This window comes from Hylobates moloch, unplaced genomic scaffold, assembly GCF_009828535.3.
Source record: "Hylobates moloch isolate HMO894 unplaced genomic scaffold, HMol_V3 SCAFFOLD_3, whole genome shotgun sequence".
Taxonomy (NCBI): Eukaryota; Metazoa; Chordata; class Mammalia; order Primates; family Hylobatidae; genus Hylobates; species Hylobates moloch.
The window spans coordinates 117,311,072-117,333,676 of NW_026652278.1; the positions used below are offsets into that span (position 1 = coordinate 117,311,072).

The following is a 22,605-nucleotide window of genomic DNA, read 5'->3' on the forward strand; positions in this document are numbered from 1 at the left end:
TGAGAAATCAGAAGTATTTTATTTGAATACAGTTTCAAATGACTGTTACTCACTCATTTAGAGATACCAGTTAGGAAGCTGGAGATATGAGTGTGGAGCTTACGGTTGGGGTTAGGGCTGGATATACACATTTGAGAGTCATCAGTGTTTAGAGGACATTTAAAACCAATAAACTGAATGAGACCACTTTTGCGGAGTGTATTAGTCTGTTCTCATGCTGCTAATAAAGACATACCCGAGACTGGGTAATTTATAAAGAAAAAGAAGTTTAATGGACATACAGTTCCACATTGGCTGGGGAAGCCTCACAATCCTGGCAGAAGGTGAGGAAGAGCAAAATCACATCTTACATGGCAACAGGCAAGAGAGCTTGTACAGGAGAACTCCCATTTATAAAACCATCAGTTCTTTTGAGACTTATTCACTACCACAAGAACAGTACGACTGAAACTGCCCCCATGATTCAATTATCTCCACCTGACCCTGCCCTTGACACATGGGGATTATTTTTATTTATTTATTTATGTATTTTTTTTGAGATGGAGTCTTGCTTTGTCGCCCAGGCTGGAGTGCAGTGGCGCAATCTCAGCTCACTGCAGCCTCTGCTTCCCAGGTTCCAGCAATTATCCTCCCTCAGCCTCCTGGGTAGCTGGGATTACAGGTGCACGCCACCACACTCGGCTAATTTTTGTATTTTTAGTAGAGACGGGGTTTCACCATGTTGGCCACACTGGTCTCGAACTCCTGATCTCAGGTCATCTGCCCGCTTCTGCCTTCCGAAGTGCTGGGATTACAGGCATGAGCCACCATGCCTCGCCAACACATGGGGATTATTACAATTCAAGGTGAGATTTGAGTGAGGACACAGCCAAACCATATCAGAGAGAGTATAGCAAGATAAGGAAAGAGGTACTAGAACAAGTCACTGGGAATTCTCCAACACTTAAAAGGTAGGTTTAGGAGGAAAGGTCTCCAAGGAGACTAGGAGTTAAGGTAGGAGTTAAGAAGGTCTGAAGTTAAGGAGGCCTGGCTAGAGACAACAGAGGAAATCCAGGACAGAATGGATTATTTGCATGCATTGCAAAAGGATGGAAAGCTACATACAAATTTCTTTCAGTGGACCAAGACTTACTTTCAAGAGAAGAGCTGAGTTCTCAGAGTCCTGTAAAGTCAAATCATAGAGGACTGAGAAATTTCTGTCCAGGGTCATAACTTGTTTGAGTCATTGTACTTAGCACCTACCAGAGAGAAGCAGGTACAACTGAACTTCTTCCAGGTTATGAGCTTCAAAAGGCCACTAAATACCCTTTCTTTTACTTGTCTTATACCAAAGCATAGAAATAATAAAAATCATATCATAAGATTCAATCCAAAGTCTTTAGCTTAACGTTAAGAGTTGAACCTTGGGAATTAAGTTGTGTGCAATTGAATCCTGACTCTACTATTACTATTGCCTGAGTATGGGCAAATTAACATTTCTGGACCCGGTTTTCAGTGGATTAGGCAGAGTAATAATGAAACTGACTTTAAAGAGGGTAAGTAAAATAATTTAAGTGAGCTGGTTAGAATAGTGCCAGGAACAAAAAACAATGCTCAATAAATGTCAACCCATATTGTTCTAATCATGCAAAGCACTTAGCCCTCTACCTGTCTATCATTTGTTGGTGCTAAATAAGTTTCTGATAATGATTTTGGAAGAGATGCCTTATCTATTGTAATGTTATAATCTAATAATTCTTTATCTGCCATGCAGATGTTCTGTATGCTGTTTCTTAGACAGCATACAGAATATTACTAATCAGATATAGGGAAATTCTCTTGTGTGAGATGTATAAATTCCTGAATATGAAGTTGAATGTTTACAAACCTGATCCTGTCTTCCACTGAATCATTCATTTATTCCTAGAAAAAAGTAAATGCTGTGATGACATGCTGTGTTTTTCTAGTGTATGTTAAAGATTCATTGCAAAATGCTATCCTATGCTTGTGAATTATGCTTGTAAATTTGGTCTAGAAAAATTGTATTCATACTCTCAAACTGTTTTATAAAGCTGTACTGGTAGGTCTGATGGGATTGTTTTGGTTTGATAGTATGTATTTTGGTTATTTGATTGGTTGATTAAATTTTCTTCTTTTAATATGAGAATTAACATTACACTTTTACATACATTGAAATCCAAAAACCCCATCAGTGAAAATCTTAAAATGACTCTACAGACTATCATATATTCAGTTAAAATGAAAATTGAAGCTATTTTTATCTTGTGAATAAAAAATGTTTGATTCACTTGAAAATTAACTCAGGGCAAACAATTATTGCAGCTTAAATAAAAAATATTTTCACAGACAAAGTAAATAGTTATTATAACCTCAACTTTATTTACTCTGGTTTGATAAAATCTTATTGGAATATAATGTATTTTATGGTTGGTGATAATAACTCCTTGCTATTCATGGTATCCTGAAGAAAATCTATTCTTTCTTCAGATTAAAAGAGCTATTGGTTTAATTATTTATCTCCCATTTAAATTTTACATGGTTTCGGTTATTTACTGAACTACTGATGGGATCTCCAGGAGCATAAATTTTGTGTGTCTTATAAGTTAATTTTTTTCCAATGATCTAGCATGATTTTGCATATAGCATCCAGCCGACAGATGTTTCTTTTTTACTTCTACCTATTTGATCAAACTTTGTATTTCTACAAATGGTGTACTTACTTTAAGTTATACATTTTACTTCACCTTTAGTATTTTCCCTTATAGAAAATCAGCCTATTATTAAGTCTTAGTCTTTCTCTATCCAGATTATGTCTTTGCCTTCCACTTATCTATTCCAGAGCTTAGCTTTTACAGATATGTATCCCCTTTTCTCCCAACTGGACCAAATCTCTATTCAAGCCTCACTTCTAATTCTTCTGTATCACAACCCTGGAGACAGTCACAAACTCTACTGACAAAGTCAACATTCTAAGGAAGATTTCTTTTCTTTTTTTTTTTTTTTTTTTTTTGAGATGGAATCTCGCTCTGTCACCCAGGCTGGCATGCCGTGGCGTGATCTCAGCTCACTGCAACCTCCACCTTCCAGGTTCACGCCATTCTCCTGCCTCAGCCTCCTGAGTAGCTGGGACTACAGGCACCCACCACCATGCCCAGCTAATTTTTTTTTTTTTTTGTATTTTTAGTAGAGATGGGGTTTCAACATGTTAGCCAGGATGGTCTCGATCTTCTGACCTCGTGATCTGCCTGCCTTGGCCTCCTAAAGTGCTGGGATTACAGGCATGAGCCACCGCGCCCCAGCCAGGAAAATTTCTTAATATGTGCTATTAATCTCTTCCCATTCAATTTCCTCCAACTCTTTAATTCAAAAGTTACTCATTTTTCTCGTGTGTGTTCAAGTTCTCTCTCTTCCTTGAACCATGTAGATATCTATATAAATGCTCATTTACATAAGTTAGCATATCTACAGAAATGCTCAGAATTTCTGTTGAATTCTGGTTCTTTTATTTGCCTACCATGGCCTAGGAAAGTCATTTTAGTGCCTCAAAGGCTTAGTTTCTGCATCAATAAAAATGAACATAAAAATTTATATTTTACAGTTTGTGAGACAAACATTTACTAACCACCTACTATGTATCAAACAGTATGTATGGAATCAGTTAATATCCATAAATGTCTCTGGCATAATTATTAGGACATAGAAGTCACTAAATTAATTCAAGGTTTTTTTTTCTTTTTATTCTTCTCATATCATCTTTTTTACTCCTAATATATTCTTTCTTTTACAATATCTGGTACATAACAGTGGTTGTCACTTAAAGAAATGCATTGAATGAACAATTTTAATATTCTCTGGAATGGCTGCTTTTACTCATTCTATTTTTACTATAACATTCTTGAAAGCTTCACAACCTGTTTTTTCTGACCATGTATTCCTGAAAATCTTTAGTCTGATTTTTTTTCCTTCATTGCTTTACTAAAAAAAGGCCCTGTCAGAAGACTACTGAAATTTTTCAAGTTCAGTGACTTTTCTAAGTCCTTATTCTCCTTTACTTTTTGCAGTGTTCACACTACAGGCCAGGCTATCTTTTCTTTTTGGCATTTTTTCCTCCTCAATGTCTATATAAATATTATTTCTTATCATCCTGCATCTCTGATCACACACAGTTTGTTTTCTGTTTCTCTTTTCTCTCTGTAGAAAGTAATTTGAATACTTCTCACTGCATTATTTTCTTAGTACTTTTGCGTGTGTGTGTGTGTGAGAGAGAGAGGGAGAGAGAGAGAGAGAGAGAGAGAGAAAGAGAGAGAGATTTATTCCATTGCTGTAAGCATCAATTCTGTGAACAAAACCTCCAAATCTGTGCTATCAACTCTGATTCCACTCCAAAACTTTGCACCCACATTTATAATTCGCTGATAGGCATATTACACTGGAGGTTCTGTTGGCATCATAAACACAGTGTACCTAAAATTCCTTACTTTTCCTGTTTCTCATTTTGGTTTTCTGCTTTGTTTTAATAATATTGTCTTGGTTTGTTTTTTACCACACCTTGAGGCTAAGGGTCATCCCCTCTCTTATACTCAATCAGTAGACAAATTCTCATGTTTCTTCTTTTCTAATTCATCTGGCACCCATTCTTTTTAGTGCATCCCTTCTGCCAAGATCCTAGTTCAGTCCATAATTACATCATGCCTGTACTATTATAATAAAAATTAACTCACTTCCACAACTCTAGTTTCTAATCCTTCCAATCTATGTAGTACACTGTCCTGTAAAATTATGAAGCCCTGACTATGCACCAAAAACTTTATTAAACTCTCAGGAGTTTGGAACCCTAGGGCCCATAAGAAGTACAATTTAATGGAAGAGATAATTTTGTAATTTCTTAAGTATAGTACCGTATAACAAGTATAGTTTAAGCACAGAATAGGTGGAAAGAATAGTATGGTCAATGATACTTCAATGATACTAAGTAGAAGTAGTTTATGGAGAAATAAAGGAATGAAAGATATTCTAGGCAAAGACAGTATCAGGGACTAAGGCAAAGAGCTATGCAAAAGCATGACATTAGAGAAAGAAAGTATTTCCATATGGTTGGTATGGGTTAGGAATGGACTTTGTATACCATATAAAAAATTCAAAATTTCTTTCTGCATCTAAGGAGAGAAACAATGGAAATGTTTTAAGCAGCAAGCACAAAAACATGACTAGTTTATATTTCATAATTATTTCTCTCTCAGCATTATAGGAAATAATTTGTACAAAGCAAAGGTGGAGTCAGTGAATTAAAGGGCAATGGCAGAAGTATGCATCAACATGAGCATCTCTTGGCTCTGCTTTAACAATTATACTTCCTTCCTAGAATCTTTCAATTCCAGTTTGCCTATGGTATAACCCCCAGTCTTCAAATTCTAGTCACCCCATAAATGGCCCCAGCTAATTCTGCAGAACTCTGCAACATATGGCCAAAAGTTCAGCATTACTGGATCATTTTCTGCTCATGGGACAAGGATCTGTGCCTTCCCAAGCCTTATAGGTTTGTTCAATTTATTCTATATCTTTGACCAGGGCTTGGCAAACTGCTACCTGCAGGCCAAATTGGGCCTAGTGCCTGTTTTTGTAAATAAAAGTATTATTGGAACACAGCCATGCCCATTCATGTACCTATTGTCTATGGCTGCTCTTGCCATGTAATGGTAAGCTGAGTGTTGCAACAGAGAATATATGACCTGTAAAGCTAGATATATTTACAGTCTGGCCCATTATATAAAAGGTTTGCTGACCACTAGCCTAGGCCTTCTTTCTTTTCTGACTTTTTGAACACTATTGAAAGATGGGTAGCCCCTTTACAACTTATGTTAAATTTACCCTTCTCTGAGGAGGCTTTATTTTAATCATTCCAGTCAAGGGTGTTCTGTCTTCTGAATACCTACAGTGACACCTCTTTACTGTTTCATAGCATTTTACTGTTTTGTAATTACCTTTTTTTTTTATATCTTTCTGTTATAAAGGATATAAACTTGAAACCAGGATTTTTTTTAACCTACTTAACCATGTCTCTGTTTTGGATTTTTAGTCCCTTTATCCATTTAACTATCTAAATATAGGTTGAGCATCCCTCATCTGAAAGTCCAAAATCTAAAATGCACCAAAATCCTAAACTTTTTGAGCATCAGCGTGATGCCACAGGTGGGAAATTCCACACCTGATACCTTTGCTTTCTGATGTTTCAATGGTCACAAACCTTGTTTCAAGCAATTATCAAAATATTAGATAAAATTATCTCTGTCTATGTATATGAGGTATATGAAACATAAATGAATTTTGTGTTCAGACTTCAGACCCATCCCCTAGATCTCTCATTATGTATATGCAAATATTCTAAGATCCAGAGAAATCCAAAACACACCTGGTTCCAAGAATTTTGGATAATGGATACTCAACCTATATATAGACAGATTTGGATAGATTGTATGTAATATACTATTACGTTATACATATATATTATATAGGTCCTATTATGTTGGTAAACTTAGACTTTTGAAGGCTCACCATTTATCAATTACAATGCCAAGTGCTCTTTATACAAAATATTTTTAATACTCAAAACTATCAAATAAAAAGAGTAAAATATGATCTCCACTTTACAGATAAAGAAAGAAGGCTTAAAAATGTTAAGAAATTTTTGTGTATTTAAATGCTATTAATGGGGTTTAAATTTATGTCCAAGTGAACTATGTTCTAAAGTCCAGCCTCTTAACTGTTACTAAATGATCGTATTCTCCCAGCAGACAGTATAATGCCTATAACCGTAGTAGATCTCAGGAAGAGGCAAAGAAGTTTTAAAAAATCAAATGGGGATATTTTAAGTTTACAAAAGCAATAGTTGATTTAGGGTTCAGATCACAGTGGTCTCTGTTTATGCAAATAATTTGGAATAGTAATGTATTCTCAAATTAGAAAATAATTTAACATATTTATTGATTTTCATTGAACTAAATGTGAACAAATTCTGTATTGACACAACTTGAGCAAGAGTCCATGTTGGCCTTAGCAATCGGTATATTTTCCGTCTTCACTACATTCCCTCAGTTGAGTTTTACTTTCCTTCTATGGTGGTATAATGGGAAAAGTGTATGTTGAAGTCATAAAGACAGAAATTCAAACTCTAGATCTGCTATTTATAGATTGTATGTTTCTTTGTGCAACTACTTTACTCTCTGTTAGATTCAGATTCATTATCCCTAAACAGTCAAAACTAAAACTAAACTGTAAGGATTGTTTTTGGATTTAGATAACAGCATATATAAATTGCCCAGTAGTGTGCTTGATATGCACTAAGAAATCAGTAAGTTCCTGGAAATATTTAAATAACAGCATAAACGTTTAACTGTTAAGAAGATACCACAAGACACAATCTAATAAAGTTTTTAACTTTACAACAATTAATGCAGGCCAGAGAAGCAAGAGAGGTCATCAGGAGGGATGAGAATAGAACTAAGCCTCAAGTAAGAGATGTGGCAAAAATCTAGACATATTATCTTAACTGTCAATCTAGGTACAGAGCTTATTGTGTTTCTTCTATTTTTAAAAAACCTAGAAGTATAAATTTGCATCCAACTGGTGTTATAGAACATCTCATATTTAAAATATACTTTTATATGCTTTAGAATCTAGTGAAGTCTAGAAAAAATTAATTAGATATTAATGACAATTTGCTCATTCATTTTAAAAAATACTAAATATATTACCTACTTTAAAATAGACAATCATATGGGCAATAACATGTGCAATAGCATAAAATAAAAAAATCAAAATTTATAACATGGGTTTCTTTGTCTGTTTTCTGCTGCTATAGCTACAGACTGGGTAATTTATAAAGAATAGAAGTTTATTTGGCTCACAGTTCTGGAGGCTGGGAAGTCTAAGGGCATGGGGCCTGCATTTGGTGAGTGCTTCCTGTGTGTTATTTCATGGCAGAAGGGCAGAAGGCATCACATGGTGAGCAATCATGTGAGACAGAGAGAGGAAATCAGGCTGAACTCATTCTTTTATCAGAAGCTCACTCCCTCAATAACTAACTCCCACTTCCGTGATAATGGCATTAATCCACTCATAATGATGGAACCCTGATGGTCTAATCACCTCTTAAAGGCCCTACTTCTCAACATTGTTACAACGCTGTTACAATGACTAATTTCAAGGAACATTTAAATCATAGCAAGTCTTTCTGAATGGATCATTTAGTGAAACTGGACTAAAGGCCACACCATTTGCCTATCAACACATTATGCTTAATAATACACCATGGTCTTGACATATACAAAACATCCAGATGAAAATTTACGTTTTTTATTAATCTCATTTTATTTTTATTTGTGAATATTTATAGGAATAAATATTTGATTGAACCTTGATCCTTGCCATTATAAAACTAAAAAAGTTTATGGCAGTATAGCTTACTTTTTCTTCCTATTAAATTATTTGATTATTTCTACATCCACTGACAGCAACAAGGTTCCAAAAATAAAACTACACAATTCTTAAATCTGGTTTTCTACACTTTGTAAAATGGTAAGGTATTTTGATTATTTTGTGAGTCCTGAATTTTAAAGTTTTAAGAATTCATGTATAAAACTTGATATTTATATTTTGATAAAGAGAATAGATATTATCTACTGTAAAGGGCAATAATTATACCTAATAGTCACTTCTGGCCCAATAACTATAATTAATGCTATTTTCACACATGCCTGATTCTGTCGTGTGATTTGCCAAACGTATTAAAAATCTGAGTGATGCAAAGTACTTTATCAATACTGAAGCCATTTCTCAACCAAACTACTTCTCTATTCTTTCCCTGTTTTGCTATCATTTTATAAGACTTCTAATAGTTTTAAATATAAGATCTTCAACAGTTGATTATTTCACTAAAGCAGGATAAAAAGTTCTGAAATATTTGTTTTAAGCTGTGAGCATAATAGGAGAATGGACATACTACTGGCTGCAATATAGTTTTTTCCCCTGCAGTTTATATTAGATATATGCTGTTGCTATGTTTATATAGACACAAAGCAAACTGTAGAAACATGCAGCGAACTCCAACAAGGGTATCTCTTTGTTGGTATAAAAGAAGAAAACTTTTAAAGGTACCTATTTCCATGCTATCTTTCAACTTTAAAAATTATGGACCATAACCGATTTCTGAACCTTCAAGCTTAGCTACTTCTTTCCTGGCTGATCTCTGGGACCCCACCTCATACACAAAATCTGGAGTATATGCAGACAACTGTATTCTTCAGAAAGAAGAGAGAAGCTTTTCTCAGTGGAAACTCCTGCCCGTTAACCTATCTGGTTAGCATCAAAACATCCATGAAGATGTCATACCTCTGCTGACAAGAAAGCAACAAAACCATATGAGGAATGACAAAGACAGAATTAATCACTAGAAAGGTCTTTGTATAAATAATCAGTCCTTGAATTGTTCTGAGAAGCAGATACATGTCAAATACAGGTTTTGTCTTAAAAGAATACAATTTTCAACTGATCTTCTCTGGTTTATTATGGTATACAACAGAAAAATAATTTTTAGTTTCATTTAAAAGATATTCATTTGTAATCCTGGCCACTAACCACAATATTAGAGCAAGTCCCTTGATTTATGCTTTTAGGCTCATTTATTTAAAGCCTTAGGGGTTTGTTTGGTGGCCTTGCACAACTTAAGAGTCCTAAAAACCTTGTGAAGACTTCCTTGACATCACTGGACATCTCACGATAAAGACTGTCAATGTGATGTTCACAGAAAAATTGAAATATTTATTACCTAGATCTAGTTGTATTCTTTCCAACATTGTTGTATGATCTTTCTTGTAATGTTTTCTTGCATTTCTACCTGAGTTTTTTAATTATAGTAAATAGAAGTTACGATATTAAAACTATTTGACATATCCCTATTTCTGCTTTCTGCTTTAGTTATAGGATCATCGGTGGAAACTCTCAGTTCACGATCAACCCATCGACAGGACAAATCATCACCAGCGCATTGTTAGATAGGGAAACAAAAGATAATTATACTTTGGTAGTGGTCTGCAGTGATGCGGGATCCCCAGAGCCTCTTTCCAGTTCCACCAGTGTGCTTGTCACTGTGACTGATGTCAATGACAATCCACCAAGATTTCAGCATCACCCGTATGTCACTCACATCCCATCTCCTACTCTTCCAGGTAATCAACCAAATTCTGAGGCCACATGGATATAAGGAAACTATGTATCAGACATTTCTATAAAAATATTTATGATATTTTACATACATATTTCTGATATAGCCTAATTTTGCAAATCCTCTGAAATTCAGGTTGTTTTGTCTAGTGGAAATGAAAAAATGCTTGAAACTTGAAAATTAACCCTTTCTTGCTAGACTAATTGTGTATAATGTTTTATTATTGTTATGTATTATTATTTCTTAATATTACTTGAATATTATAAATAATTAACATATATATTACATCGTCGTTAACGATGTTTATGGTCTGAGGTCTAATTTTGTGTAAGTTTGCTAAGAGGAGGGGCATTGTCTCTATTTTGCATGCCATACCCTATTACCTGATACGTGATCTGGGAGATAATAGGCATTCAAGTATGTTTGTAAGTGGAAAATGAATATTTTACTTCAGTTTTTCATAGATATGTTTTCAAAAAGTTTAATAAATGGATAATTCTTGTTAATATTTATTTTATTCCAGGTTTTACAAATGGAAATTATTCTGTTAGTAAGTTTATGGATCCATTTATGAATCATTTTCATATTGACAATGTGCATTTATCTTTCTGTATCTCTTTAAATTTAGTTTGACATTTGCTAAGAAAGGCATACTCTCTTAACTGCACAAATCTGCCATTTTTAATTTTTAAAATGAGTTTTCAAAGAGGAAAATATAGAAATATAGCTCATTATTTATTTAATCTTCCTTGCTTGGAAATATTTTTAATTAGAAGAAAAACAACAGATCGAGTGAACAGATCCTCCTTTCAGTGATCTTTCATCTTCTATTAATCTGAGAATGATACCAACCTAAAATATAAGATTCATAAATGTATGTGCCAACTTTCTATCAAAAGGAAATGTCAATATCAAAATGATAAATACCTGCTAAAGGTCTTCAGATGAAATGATGTTGGCAGGCATGGTTCTAATTACATCCAATGTGTGGTGGTGCAAGATAAAATTTCCTATGTAAAATGAGGTATGCTTAAGCATCTTTTCCTCATTGGACTTATAATCGCTGGCCTTTTTAAAATTAAGGATATTTTACTTTTGTTACCGTTTCTTCTGTAGGGGTGAGAGTGCAGGTTTGGAAATGGTTTTTGAATGAGTAGATTGAAAATATGTCCTTTTGGCAGCTTTTCTGCATATTTTTACTACAATCTGTTTCATTGGCACTAAGTCTAAGCACTAACTTTTGGAGTCCAAATTGAGTCCATTATCCCTCAATTCTTATTTCTTACTACTTTACAATTATTTTAATTGGCTTATGTATATATCTGTGCATGTACATACACACACATATACACATACACATATGCACTTTTTCTTCATCTGATAGTAGTTCACGTATAAAGGAATTTTGTCATAAAACAGTGGGGACAAGGAATCAATGGTAATGAACGTGATTTTTGTTGACAAGATTACATATAAAGTGATTGGAAGATATTTTAAGACATACTAGAGCAACGGTATCATTGCATTGGGTAGAGGCATAGCGCTTTGCAGAGCTCGCATATTATTTTTCTTGGAATGTTGTTTTATGTGCAGATTTTTCTCCTAGAAACTATGATTTTTGAACGATTAGCAAGTTCTTTTCCTTAGGCTTCTCTCAAAGGCATACTGAAAAGTATTAAATCCAACAGACTGTATAAATTTTAGTTAGAAAATGGCAGGTTAGTCTCTGAAGACAACCATAAAGCAGATTTGACTTGTGAACTTCAGAGAAAATATAGGAGATATTGTTCTCCCCAGTAATCATGAGAAAATAAGGTCACATCAAGCAGCAATAGTGTGTCTTATATGCGCTTATCTGCTACCAAATATTTTATTTAAATTCCACATGATTATAACTGCACGCCTTCTCTTTTATAGGTTCCTTTGTCTTTGCGGTTACAGTCACAGATGCTGATATTGGACCAAATTCTGAACTGCATTATTCTCTTTCGGGTAGAAATTCTGAAAAATTTCACATCGACCCACTGAGGGGAGCCATTATGGCCGCCGGACCACTAAACGGAGCTTCAGAAGTGACATTTTCTGTGCATGTAAAAGATGGTGGCTCATTTCCAAAGACAGATTCTACAACAGTGACTGTTAGATTCGTGAATAAGGCCGATTTCCCTAAAGTCAGAGCCAAAGAACAAACATTCATGTTTCCTGAAAACCAACCAGTCAGCTCTCTTGTCACCACCATCACAGGATCCTCTTTGAGAGGAGAACCTATGTCATATTATATTGCAAGTGGGAATCTTGGCAATACTTTCCAGATTGATCAGTTAACAGGGCAGGTGTCTATTAGTCAACCTCTGGATTTTGAAAAGATACAAAAATATGTTGTATGGATAGAGGCCAGAGACGGTGGTTTCCCTCCTTTCTCCTCTTATGAGAAACTTGATATAACAGTATTAGATGTCAATGATAATGCCCCAATTTTTAAGGAAGACCCATTTATATCTGAAATATTGGAAAACCTTTCCCCTAGAAAAATACTTACTGTTTCGGCAATGGACAAGGACAGTGGACCCAATGGACAGTTAGATTATGAAATTGTTAATGGCAACATGGAAAATAGTTTCAGTATCAATCACGCTACTGGTGAAATTAGAAGCGTTAGACCTTTGGACAGGGAAAAAGTATCTCATTATGTCCTAACCATAAAATCGTCAGACAAAGGGTCCCCGTCTCAGAGTACTTCAGTAAAAGTCATGATTAACATTTTAGATGAAAATGATAATGCCCCTAGGTTTTCTCAGATATTTAGTGCCCATGTTCCTGAAAATTCCCCCTTAGGATACACAGTTACCCGTGTCACAACTTCTGATGAAGACATTGGGATTAATGCAATTAGCAGATATTCTATAATGGACACAAGTCTTCCATTTACAATTAATCCCAGCACAGGGGATATTGTCATAAGCAGACCTTTAAATAGGGAAGATACAGACCGTTACAGAATTCGAGTTTCTGCACATGATTCTGGGTGGACTGTAAGTACAGATGTCACAATATTTGTGACAGACGTCAATGACAATGCTCCAAGATTTAGCAGACCTTCCTATTATTTAGATTGCCCTGAACTTACTGAGATTGGCTCCAAAGTAACTCAGGTATTTGCAGCAGATCCTGATGAGGGATCAAATGGACAAGTATTTTATTTCATAAAATCTCAATCAGAATATTTCAGGATTAATGCCACCACCGGAGAGATTTTCAATAAACAGATCTTAAAATACCAAAATGTCACTGGCTTCAGTAATGTGAATATCAACAGGCATAGTTTTATAGTGACATCTTCAGATCGAGGTAAACCTTCCTTAATTAGCGAGACAACAGTTACCATCAACATGGTGGACAGTAATGACAATGCACCTCAATTTCTTAAAAGTAAATATTTCACTCCAGTCACCAAAAATGTTAAGGTTGGTACGAAGTTAATCAAAGTTACAGCAATAGATGACAAAGATTTTGGGCTGAATTCAGAAGTGGAGTATTTCATTTCTAATGATAACCATTTAGGAAAATTTAAGTTGGACAATGATACGGGGTGGATTTCAGTAGCATCGTCCCTGATTTCTGACTTGAACCAAAACTTTTTTATCACAGTCACTGCAAAGGATAAGGGAAACCCTCCACTTTCTTCCCAAGCAACTGTTCACATAACTGTCACTGAGGAAAACTACCATACGCCTGAATTCTCTCAAAGCCACATGAGTGCAACCATCCCTGAGAGCCACAGCGTTGGGTCCATTGTCAGAACTGTTTCTGCGAGAGATAGAGATGCAGCGATGAATGGCTTGATTAAGTACAGCATTTCTTCAGGAAATGAAGAAGGCATTTTTGCAATCAATTCTTCTACAGGTATATTAACACTAGCCAAAGCTCTTGATTATGAGCTATGCCAGAAACATGAAATGATGATTAGTGCTATAGATGGAGGATGGGTTGCAAGAACTGGTTACTGCAGTGTGACCGTAAATGTGATTGATGTGAATGATAATTCTCCAGTATTCCTCTCTGATGACTATTTCCCTACTGTTTTGGAAAATGCCCCAAGTGGAACAACAGTTATCCACCTAAATGCAACAGATGCTGACTCTGGAACAAATGCTGTGATTGCGTATACTGTACAGTCATCTGACAGTGACCTCTTTGTCATTGACCCTAACACAGGAGTCATAACCACTCAAGGCTTCTTGGATTTTGAAACCAAGCAGAGCTACCATCTTACTGTGAAAGCCTTCAATGTCCCCGATGAGGAAAGGTGCAGCTTTGCCACTGTTAATGTACAGTTAAAAGGGACAAATGAATATGTGCCCCGTTTTGTTTCCAAACTTTACTATTTTGAAATCTCAGAAGCAGCTCCTAAAGGTACTATTGTTGGAGAAGTGTTTGCGAGCGACCGTGATTTGGGCACTGATGGGGAGGTACACTATTTGATTTTTGGTAATAGTCGAAAGAAGGGTTTCCAGATCAATGAGAAGACTGGACAGATTTATGTTTCTGGAATTCTTGATCGAGAAAAAGAAGAAAGGGTGTCTTTGAAGGTATTGGCCAAGAACTTTGGCAGCATTAGAGGTGCAGATATAGATGAGGTCACTGTAAATGTCACGGTGCTTGATGCAAATGACCCACCCGTTTTTACTCTAAACATCTACAGTGTGCAGATCAGTGAAGGGGTCCCAATAGGAACTCATGTGACCTTTGTCAGTGCCTTTGACTCAGACTCCATCCCCAGCTGGAGCAGGTTTTCTTACTTCATCGGATCAGGGAATGAAAATGGTGCCTTTTCTATTAATCCACAGACAGGACAGATCACCGTTACTGCAGAATTAGATCGAGAAACCCTTCCCATCTATAATCTCTCAGTTTTGGCTGTTGATTCAGGGACCCCCTCAGCTACAGGTAGTGCCTCTTTATTAGTCACCTTGGAAGATATAAATGATAACGGGCCCATGCTGACTGTCAGTGAAGGAGAAGTCATGGAAAACAAACGGCCAGGCACTTTGGTGATGACCCTTCAGTCCACTGACCCTGATCTACCTCCAAATCAAGGTCCCTTTACTTATTACTTGCTGAGCACAGGTCCTGCCACCAGTTATTTCAGTCTGAGCACTGCTGGAGTTCTGAGCACAACCAGAGAGATTGACAGAGAGCAGATTGCAGACTTCTATCTGTCTGTGGTTACCAAGGATTCTGGTGTTCCTCAAATGTCTTCCACAGGAACTGTGCATATCACAGTTATAGACCAAAATGACAACCCTTCGCAGTCTCGGACGGTGGAGATATTTGTTAATTATTATGGCAACTTGTTTCCCGGTGGGATTTTAGGCTCTGTGAAGCCACAGGATCCAGATGTGTTAGACAGCTTCCACTGCTCCCTTACTTCAGGAGTTACCAGCCTCTTCAGTATTCCAGGGGGTACGTGTGATCTGAATTCCCAGCCAAGGTCCATAGATGGCACGTTTGATCTGACTGTCCTTAGCAATGATGGAGTTCACAGCACAGTCACGAGCAACATCCGAGTTTTCTTTGCTGGATTTTCCAATGCCACAGTGGATAACAGCATCTTACTTCGTCTCGGCGTACCAACAGTAAAGGACTTCTTGACCAACCACTACCTTCATTTTTTACGCATTGCCAGCTCACAGCTGACAGGCTTAGGTACTGCTGTGCAACTGTACAGTACATATGAAGAGAACAATAGAACGTTTCTTTTGGCAGCTGTGAAACGAAATCATAATCAGTATGTGAATCCCAGTGGCGTAGCCACCTTCTTTGAAAGCATCAAAGAGATCCTTCTCCGGCAGAGTGGAGTAAAGGTGGAATCTGTGGATCATGACTCCTGTGTGCATGGCCCATGTCAGAATGGAGGGAGCTGTCTAAGAAGATTGGCTGTGAGCTCCCTATTAAAAAGCCATGAGAGTCTTCCAGTCATCATCGTGGCAAATGAACCTCTGCAGCCTTTCTTATGCAAGTGTCTGCCGGGATATGCAGGTAGCTGGTGTGAAATAGATATAGATGAATGTCTTCCATCACCTTGCCACAATGGTGGAACCTGTCACAATTTAGTGGGAGGATTTTCCTGCAGCTGCCCAGATGGCTTCACCGGTAGGGCCTGTGAGAGAGATATCAATGAGTGCCTGCAGAGTCCTTGCAAGAATGCTGCCATCTGCCAGAATTTTCCAGGAAGCTTCAACTGTGTTTGCAAAACTGGATACACAGGTATGACAGTGTTTGTACTTTTCTCACTAAGACTTTAGCCATGTCAAGTATATTGAAAGGAAATAATTTTATCATTTTCCAATGATTTTCATATAAATGAACATAATAGTAACAAATGTTTTTAAACATTTACTGTTGGTCAAATACTGTTCTAAGCACTTTTTATGTATTTACTTTGTTTACTTTTTACAAGAAAACTTATGAGGTAGGAATATTTTCCAGTTTCTATAGGCAAGGAAGTTGAAGTAGAGAGTAAGTAATTAGGTTTTCTCAGGTGATTCAATTACTTTGCTGTAATGTCACCACTATTCAAGTCTACACAGTTAAATCCAGAACTTAAGCCCTTAATCTTGTAGCGTCTCTTACAAGAGCAAAAAAGAGAATAATATCTTCTTAAAAGAGTATTCTAGATATTAAAGGATAAAATATATACAAAACATAAGATTTGGACCATTTTATGTGATAAATAATTGTTAACAATGATTGTTGTTGATTCTTTATCATCATCCTTTTTGTGACCTTTTAAAATCATAGTCGTCATTATTATTGAAATGTGATCCACATCGTGAGAAGAGCAAGAATCATATTTTCAGATTTAGATTAAAATGGTGTCTTACTGGGCCAGGCAAGGTGGCTCACGCCTGTAATCCCAGCATTTTGGAAGGCCAAGGCGGGCAGATCATGAGGTCCAGAGATCGAGACCATCCTGGGCAACATGTGAAACCCCATCTCTACTAAAAATACAAAAATTAACTGGGCATGGTGTTGTGCGCCTGTAGTCCCAGTTACTCAGGAGGCTGAGGCAGAAGAATCACTTAAATTCGGGAGGCAGAGGTTGCAGTGGGCCGAGATCGCACCACTGCACTCCAGCCTGGCAACAGAGCAAGACTCTGTCTTAAAAAAAAAAAAAAAAAAAAAAGTTGTGTTATTTCTAATGGTTGGGTAGAAAGCACAATAGGCTTATTTCTCAAGAAAGCTAGAACACAACTGAGCCACAGCTTATCTTGACAGACTAGAAAGCAGCATTAAACAGCAGAAAAAATTTTGAACTGGTCTTTGGCACCCTAGTGGGATACGATGTCCGTATATACGTATACATGTCTGTATCATTATTATCTATCAACCTATCTATTAGTAGATCAGTGGTTGATCTTCCTTCAAATGTGAATAAATGTTATGTTATTGATAAGTTTGAGGAGAGCAAAATTCTATCTTATAACTTGCACACTATACGTTTGTAAAGCATGCATATTACATTGAGTTGCTCTGCAGTATTTATAAACATAATTTACAGGACTAGTAGTATAGGTAGAATCAAGATAGACTGCTTTAGTTTTGTAGATGTATTACAGAATAATATTTTAAGCAAATGCATTTGTATGTTATATTTTTAAAAGTGTCCATTATGTGTATACTGATGGTTTTATATTTGGAGAATTGAATCACTTGAGGAAAATATAGAGCAAGTTTGAAAATGTTGAAACAGAACATGCAGTCTTTGCCTTCTAATGAAATAACTTTGAAATGTGAATGAAGAAAAAGTGGCAGAAAGCATGTGTAATAGAAAAAGTAATAGATTTCATAGAATCTGATTTAGCTATAGCTTTTGAGAAGTCACCTAACCTTAGCTGATTCTTCATTTCTCTGTCTGTAAAACGGGAGTAATCATAATTACTTTTAGGGTTTTTGTAATGAGTAAATATAATGTTTGTAAAACACCTCATACAGGCCAGGTACAGTGGCTCATGCCTGTAATCCCAGGACTTTGGGAGGCGGAGGTGGGTGGATCACCTGAGGTCAGGAGTTCAAGACCAGCCTAACATGGTGAAACCCATCTCTACTAAAAATACATGAATTAGCTGGGCATGGTGGCCGGTGCCTGTAATCTTAGCTTCTCAGGAGACTGAGGCAGGGGAATTGCTGGAACCCGGGAGATGGAGGTTGCAGTGAGCTGAGGTCGCGCCGTTGCACTCCAGCCCAGGCCGACAACAGCGAGACTCCATTTCTAAACAAACAAAACGCACCTGGTACACTGTGCAGTATTCAGTAATTGCAGTCTAATTAGTAGTAGTAATAATAGTATTAGTATAGTGGTAGTAATAGAGGAGTACCACAGAATTTTTAAAAAGACATAAAACCTGTGTAGCAGAAGTTAACTGTGAGTCTTATGAGAGTTATATCCTAAGATCATGAATAATAGAGCTATATACGTGCGAGGTCAGGATTTCTAGAACCCTTCCCTCACTCTTTCTTACCTATCCCCAAAATTACTTTATCGGCTGGGAATTCAACAATAAGAGTTTTTATGTTCTACATTAGTATAATGCATTTATTCACACTTAGGTTTAGCGTGAGTTTACATTTAGTCCTAGAATGAAGAAAGTGCAAATTTATTAGGTATTGATAAGAAACATGGAAAGTACTACTGGGGTGAACAAAGGCACCATTTGCTGATTTTAGCATAAATGATGAGTACGTTACTTCTGTCTGGCTTGTTTATTTCTTTGTTTCATTTCATTTAAATATACATTGCATACTTTTCTAAACGTGATAGCTGAAACTCTTAAAAATGCGTTTCTTTACATCATAAAATATTAATAACATTTATCAAGTAGTTATGTAAAGCACTTTTTAAAGCTCCTTGCATTATAGACATTATTACATTTAGTTCGTACAACTCCGTAAGATGGATATTACGATGATTATTCCAATTTTGAAGACCAAAAAATTAAGTCTTTGAGTCATTAAAAGAGACTAGACAACTTGCCTCCAGCCATGGCACAGAAAGTGTTCTAACTAGTTTTTTACTAGAAATTTGGCTCTGGAGCCTCTGCTCTTTCTATACATGTCACACTCATCACACTTTGATTTGCGCTTGCTATAGAGTGTTATGGTGAGTTCTGTGGTGATATTATTTAAGAATGTTTTGTCCATTATTCTGTTAATACTTAATCCTCACAGAAAGCCTATAAGACAGTGTATTGTCTGAGACTGATCGGAAATTGGAACTACTCTCAGACTTTGAGGCAGGAAAATATTTGCTACAAGGAAACAGCTTACAAAACCTTCAGTCTGGCTAAGAATACAGGTCAGGAACATTCACCAATGGGCACAGCAATAAAGACATGGCAGGCATTGCAAGACACCGCTGCTCATCCTCTTGCCCACCTGCAGTGCTGCACCAAGTGATCTGAGGAGAATGGTTCCTGCTTTGCTTTTACCATTCAGATATCATCACAGTCTTTTTTGCTGGCAGAATATAAACCTGAATGCCACTGGAAGGGAGTCTGGAAAAGGTAGTTTTCAGACTTCCAGCCCTTGCAATATGGAAAGGTAGGAACGATACTGAATGTCAGCAGATGATATGTGGCTTAGGAAGATGTTATTATTCTTCCTGTTTTACACTGTAGGAAATTGAGCCTACAGTCTGGTGACTCCAGGGCCAGAGCTGCCAAAGTTTATATCATAACTCTTTCTAGGGAAGGTTGTTTGAAGTTATACATTAACGTTACTTACTTCTCAGAGTTCACGTCAGTCTCCATTTGCATAGTAGGAGATAATCCAACTGATTGGGAATGATATAAACAAACATAAAATTGAATGATTAAGATGAATCTTACATTTTTTAAATCAAGTTTCAAATTCTGTATGAAAAAATCATCCAGTAAAACTGGCAGATAATTAATGTCTGACAGTTTTATTTCCTTTTTGTATTTTGTAGGAAACAATATGAAAAAAACATAGTGAGTGGCAAATGTTAATCCATGCTTTAAATTAGAAATGTTTTGCTTAAATTTCTGTAGTTTGTTAATTTTTTTTGTAGAGGTAATCTCTGAAGGATCGTTCTGAGTTATTCTTTTTACCTAGTCTCTGCCAGATAGCCTGACTCAGGAAGACAGCGCTAATATACCAAAACATCTTAACATCTAACCTAGTCAGAGCTAATAAACCATAAGACAACATTTACACATAACTATATGTGTGCCTCATAGAACGATTTTTTAAAAAAAAAATAGCTAGATTTTACTTCAGTTAATTAAATTCTAGTGCCTTAGTAAAGCTTCACTTCTTCAAGGTCTGTATATAATTTTTGGCCATCAGAATTATTTTAAATTACTGTATTTTTTCATACTCTACTTTTGTGGACTTTCACCTGCATTTTATCAATAAGTTTCAAAGTCTGTGGAGTTACAAGCTGGAGCTGCACAGTTTTCTGAACTTTCTGCTTAAAATGATCCTCAGCCACTACCCATACCCAGTTTCTCTCATACACCCACACACACACACACACACACACACCCCACTGCGTATTTTATGTGGATTTAGAAATTGTGTTAAGGATTAGAAATGTAAGTGGCTTATGAGTTGATGCAAACTAAGAGACTTTATCTCTAGAATCCCCTAGAGTGTGATTAAATGTTAGCTGAGTGGAGATTTTATGTAGAGAACAACTTATAAGGATGCAAGTATGAAAATGAAAATCATGGAACAAAAAATATGAAGGGATATAGTTATTATCATACTGTCACCAGTTTATTTCTGAAATATTCTTAAAGTTTATTTTCAAGTCTGTAACCATGCACATAAGTATAAAACAACTATATTTTTTAATGAATGAGTGATTTAGAGGGAATGAATTTGTTTGTATAACATGTATTTCTTATTTCTTTTCCTTAGTTACTGGAAAAAGAACCAAAAGAAAATTGAAAAAAAGTAACATTCAGTTATAATCACTTCATATGTTTCATTATTAAGAAAATTTTCTTATAATTTTTATATTAATATCACCATATGGAGCTTTGATTAACTGTAACATAAATTATTAGAAAAGATGGATAAAGTTTATTATAGTATAGGCCATGTGAAAAATTAATTTCTAAATTTTCACAAAATGTAATGATACCCAAAATTACATCAGTTGTCATTATGCCTCAGTGAATAAAAACCATTATTCCTGCCTCAGAAGTCTAGGGATTCCTAGAGGAAAACTTTAGCCTAATAACCACACATGTAGTATTTATTTTCCTGTACAAATGAAAATGTCTTGCACTTAATAGAACACTAATTAGAAAGCACAGTAATAGTAACCGCCTCAGCATTTGTCTCCTGCTTCCAGGTTTTTGCTGTTTGCATCACATTCCTTGCATTAAATCCTTCATGGGAATGGATGGTGTTATAAAATGCAGCATTTTGATAGAGCTTATTTATAAGCCTGTCTATCTTATAACATAATTAGTTCATAGTCTCTTTAACCTTTTCCATTCACTTTCACACATCTGGATGCATTTTAGGTGTAGTATTTGGAATAATACCGGGGGTTTGTTACCTGATGGAGAAGTTTTCCTGTGTTCTCAATTAAGTTCCGATATTTCAGGAAAGATGAGGTTTGTTCATTCATCACTTTTATGTCATTTGACAGTATAAACAGTAAAATTTTTTCAGCCATACCAAGTATACAGAATATGCATAGTAATTTTACTATATATACAGAATATGCATAGTAATTTTACTGAGAAACTTGCCAAACATTTGCTTTCATAAAGTTGGAAAGAGTAACTAAGAGTGATTCTTTTAAAATTACTACAGTCATGTATTAGTGTTGTTGATGATCATGTGACTGGAAAACCATATAATATAAAAAGAAATTTAGTAAATACATATGAAATGAAATTTTCTTTGAGATAAAGAAGAGTGGCTTATGTAAGAGAGAATAAAGAGTGCAATTATTTTTATTTAATTTGATTCCTGAAGCAGAATTAGTCAGTTTACATTAGGTAATACACTAACTTACAAAAGCATTAATAACTTATGTTTCTAAGAAGTAGCTTAAATGCTTATTTCTGTAGAAAATAAGCATATATTCATAAGCTTATGAACATTATGTGTGTAATCATATGTAATAATTTGTAGTCTCACTGAGGTTGTATTTGTGCTTGTTTTACAAGACAAAGGTAAAAACTTTTTTTGGTTATTGCTTTTCTTACTGGCAGCCCTTGTTAAAACATGGTATTTTTGCTTTTGTTTCAATGTAAAAAAGCCATAAGGCTATTGAACAGGATACTTAGACTATCTTCATAGCTCCTTAACAATAATGGGAAACATTTGCATACTGTGCAAAA

At 35.7% G+C, this 22,605-nt stretch overlaps 1 protein-coding gene across 3 annotated transcripts in view; it reads left to right on the forward strand.

The window, feature by feature from the left end:
- The window catches only part of FAT4 (FAT atypical cadherin 4), a 180,761-nt gene that overhangs the window by 121,238 nt on the left and 36,918 nt on the right, over positions 1–22,605 (forward strand). For 2 of the 3 annotated variants that reach the window (XM_058436731.1, XM_058436732.1), the window contains exons 9-10: positions 9,973–10,223; positions 12,137–16,486. In XM_058436731.1, coding sequence (XP_058292714.1) covers positions 9,973–10,223; positions 12,137–16,486 — 4,601 coding nt within the window. The remainder of the gene's footprint in view (positions 1–9,972; positions 10,224–12,136; positions 16,487–22,605) is intronic. The other variant, XM_058436733.1, reaches the window with a different exon arrangement.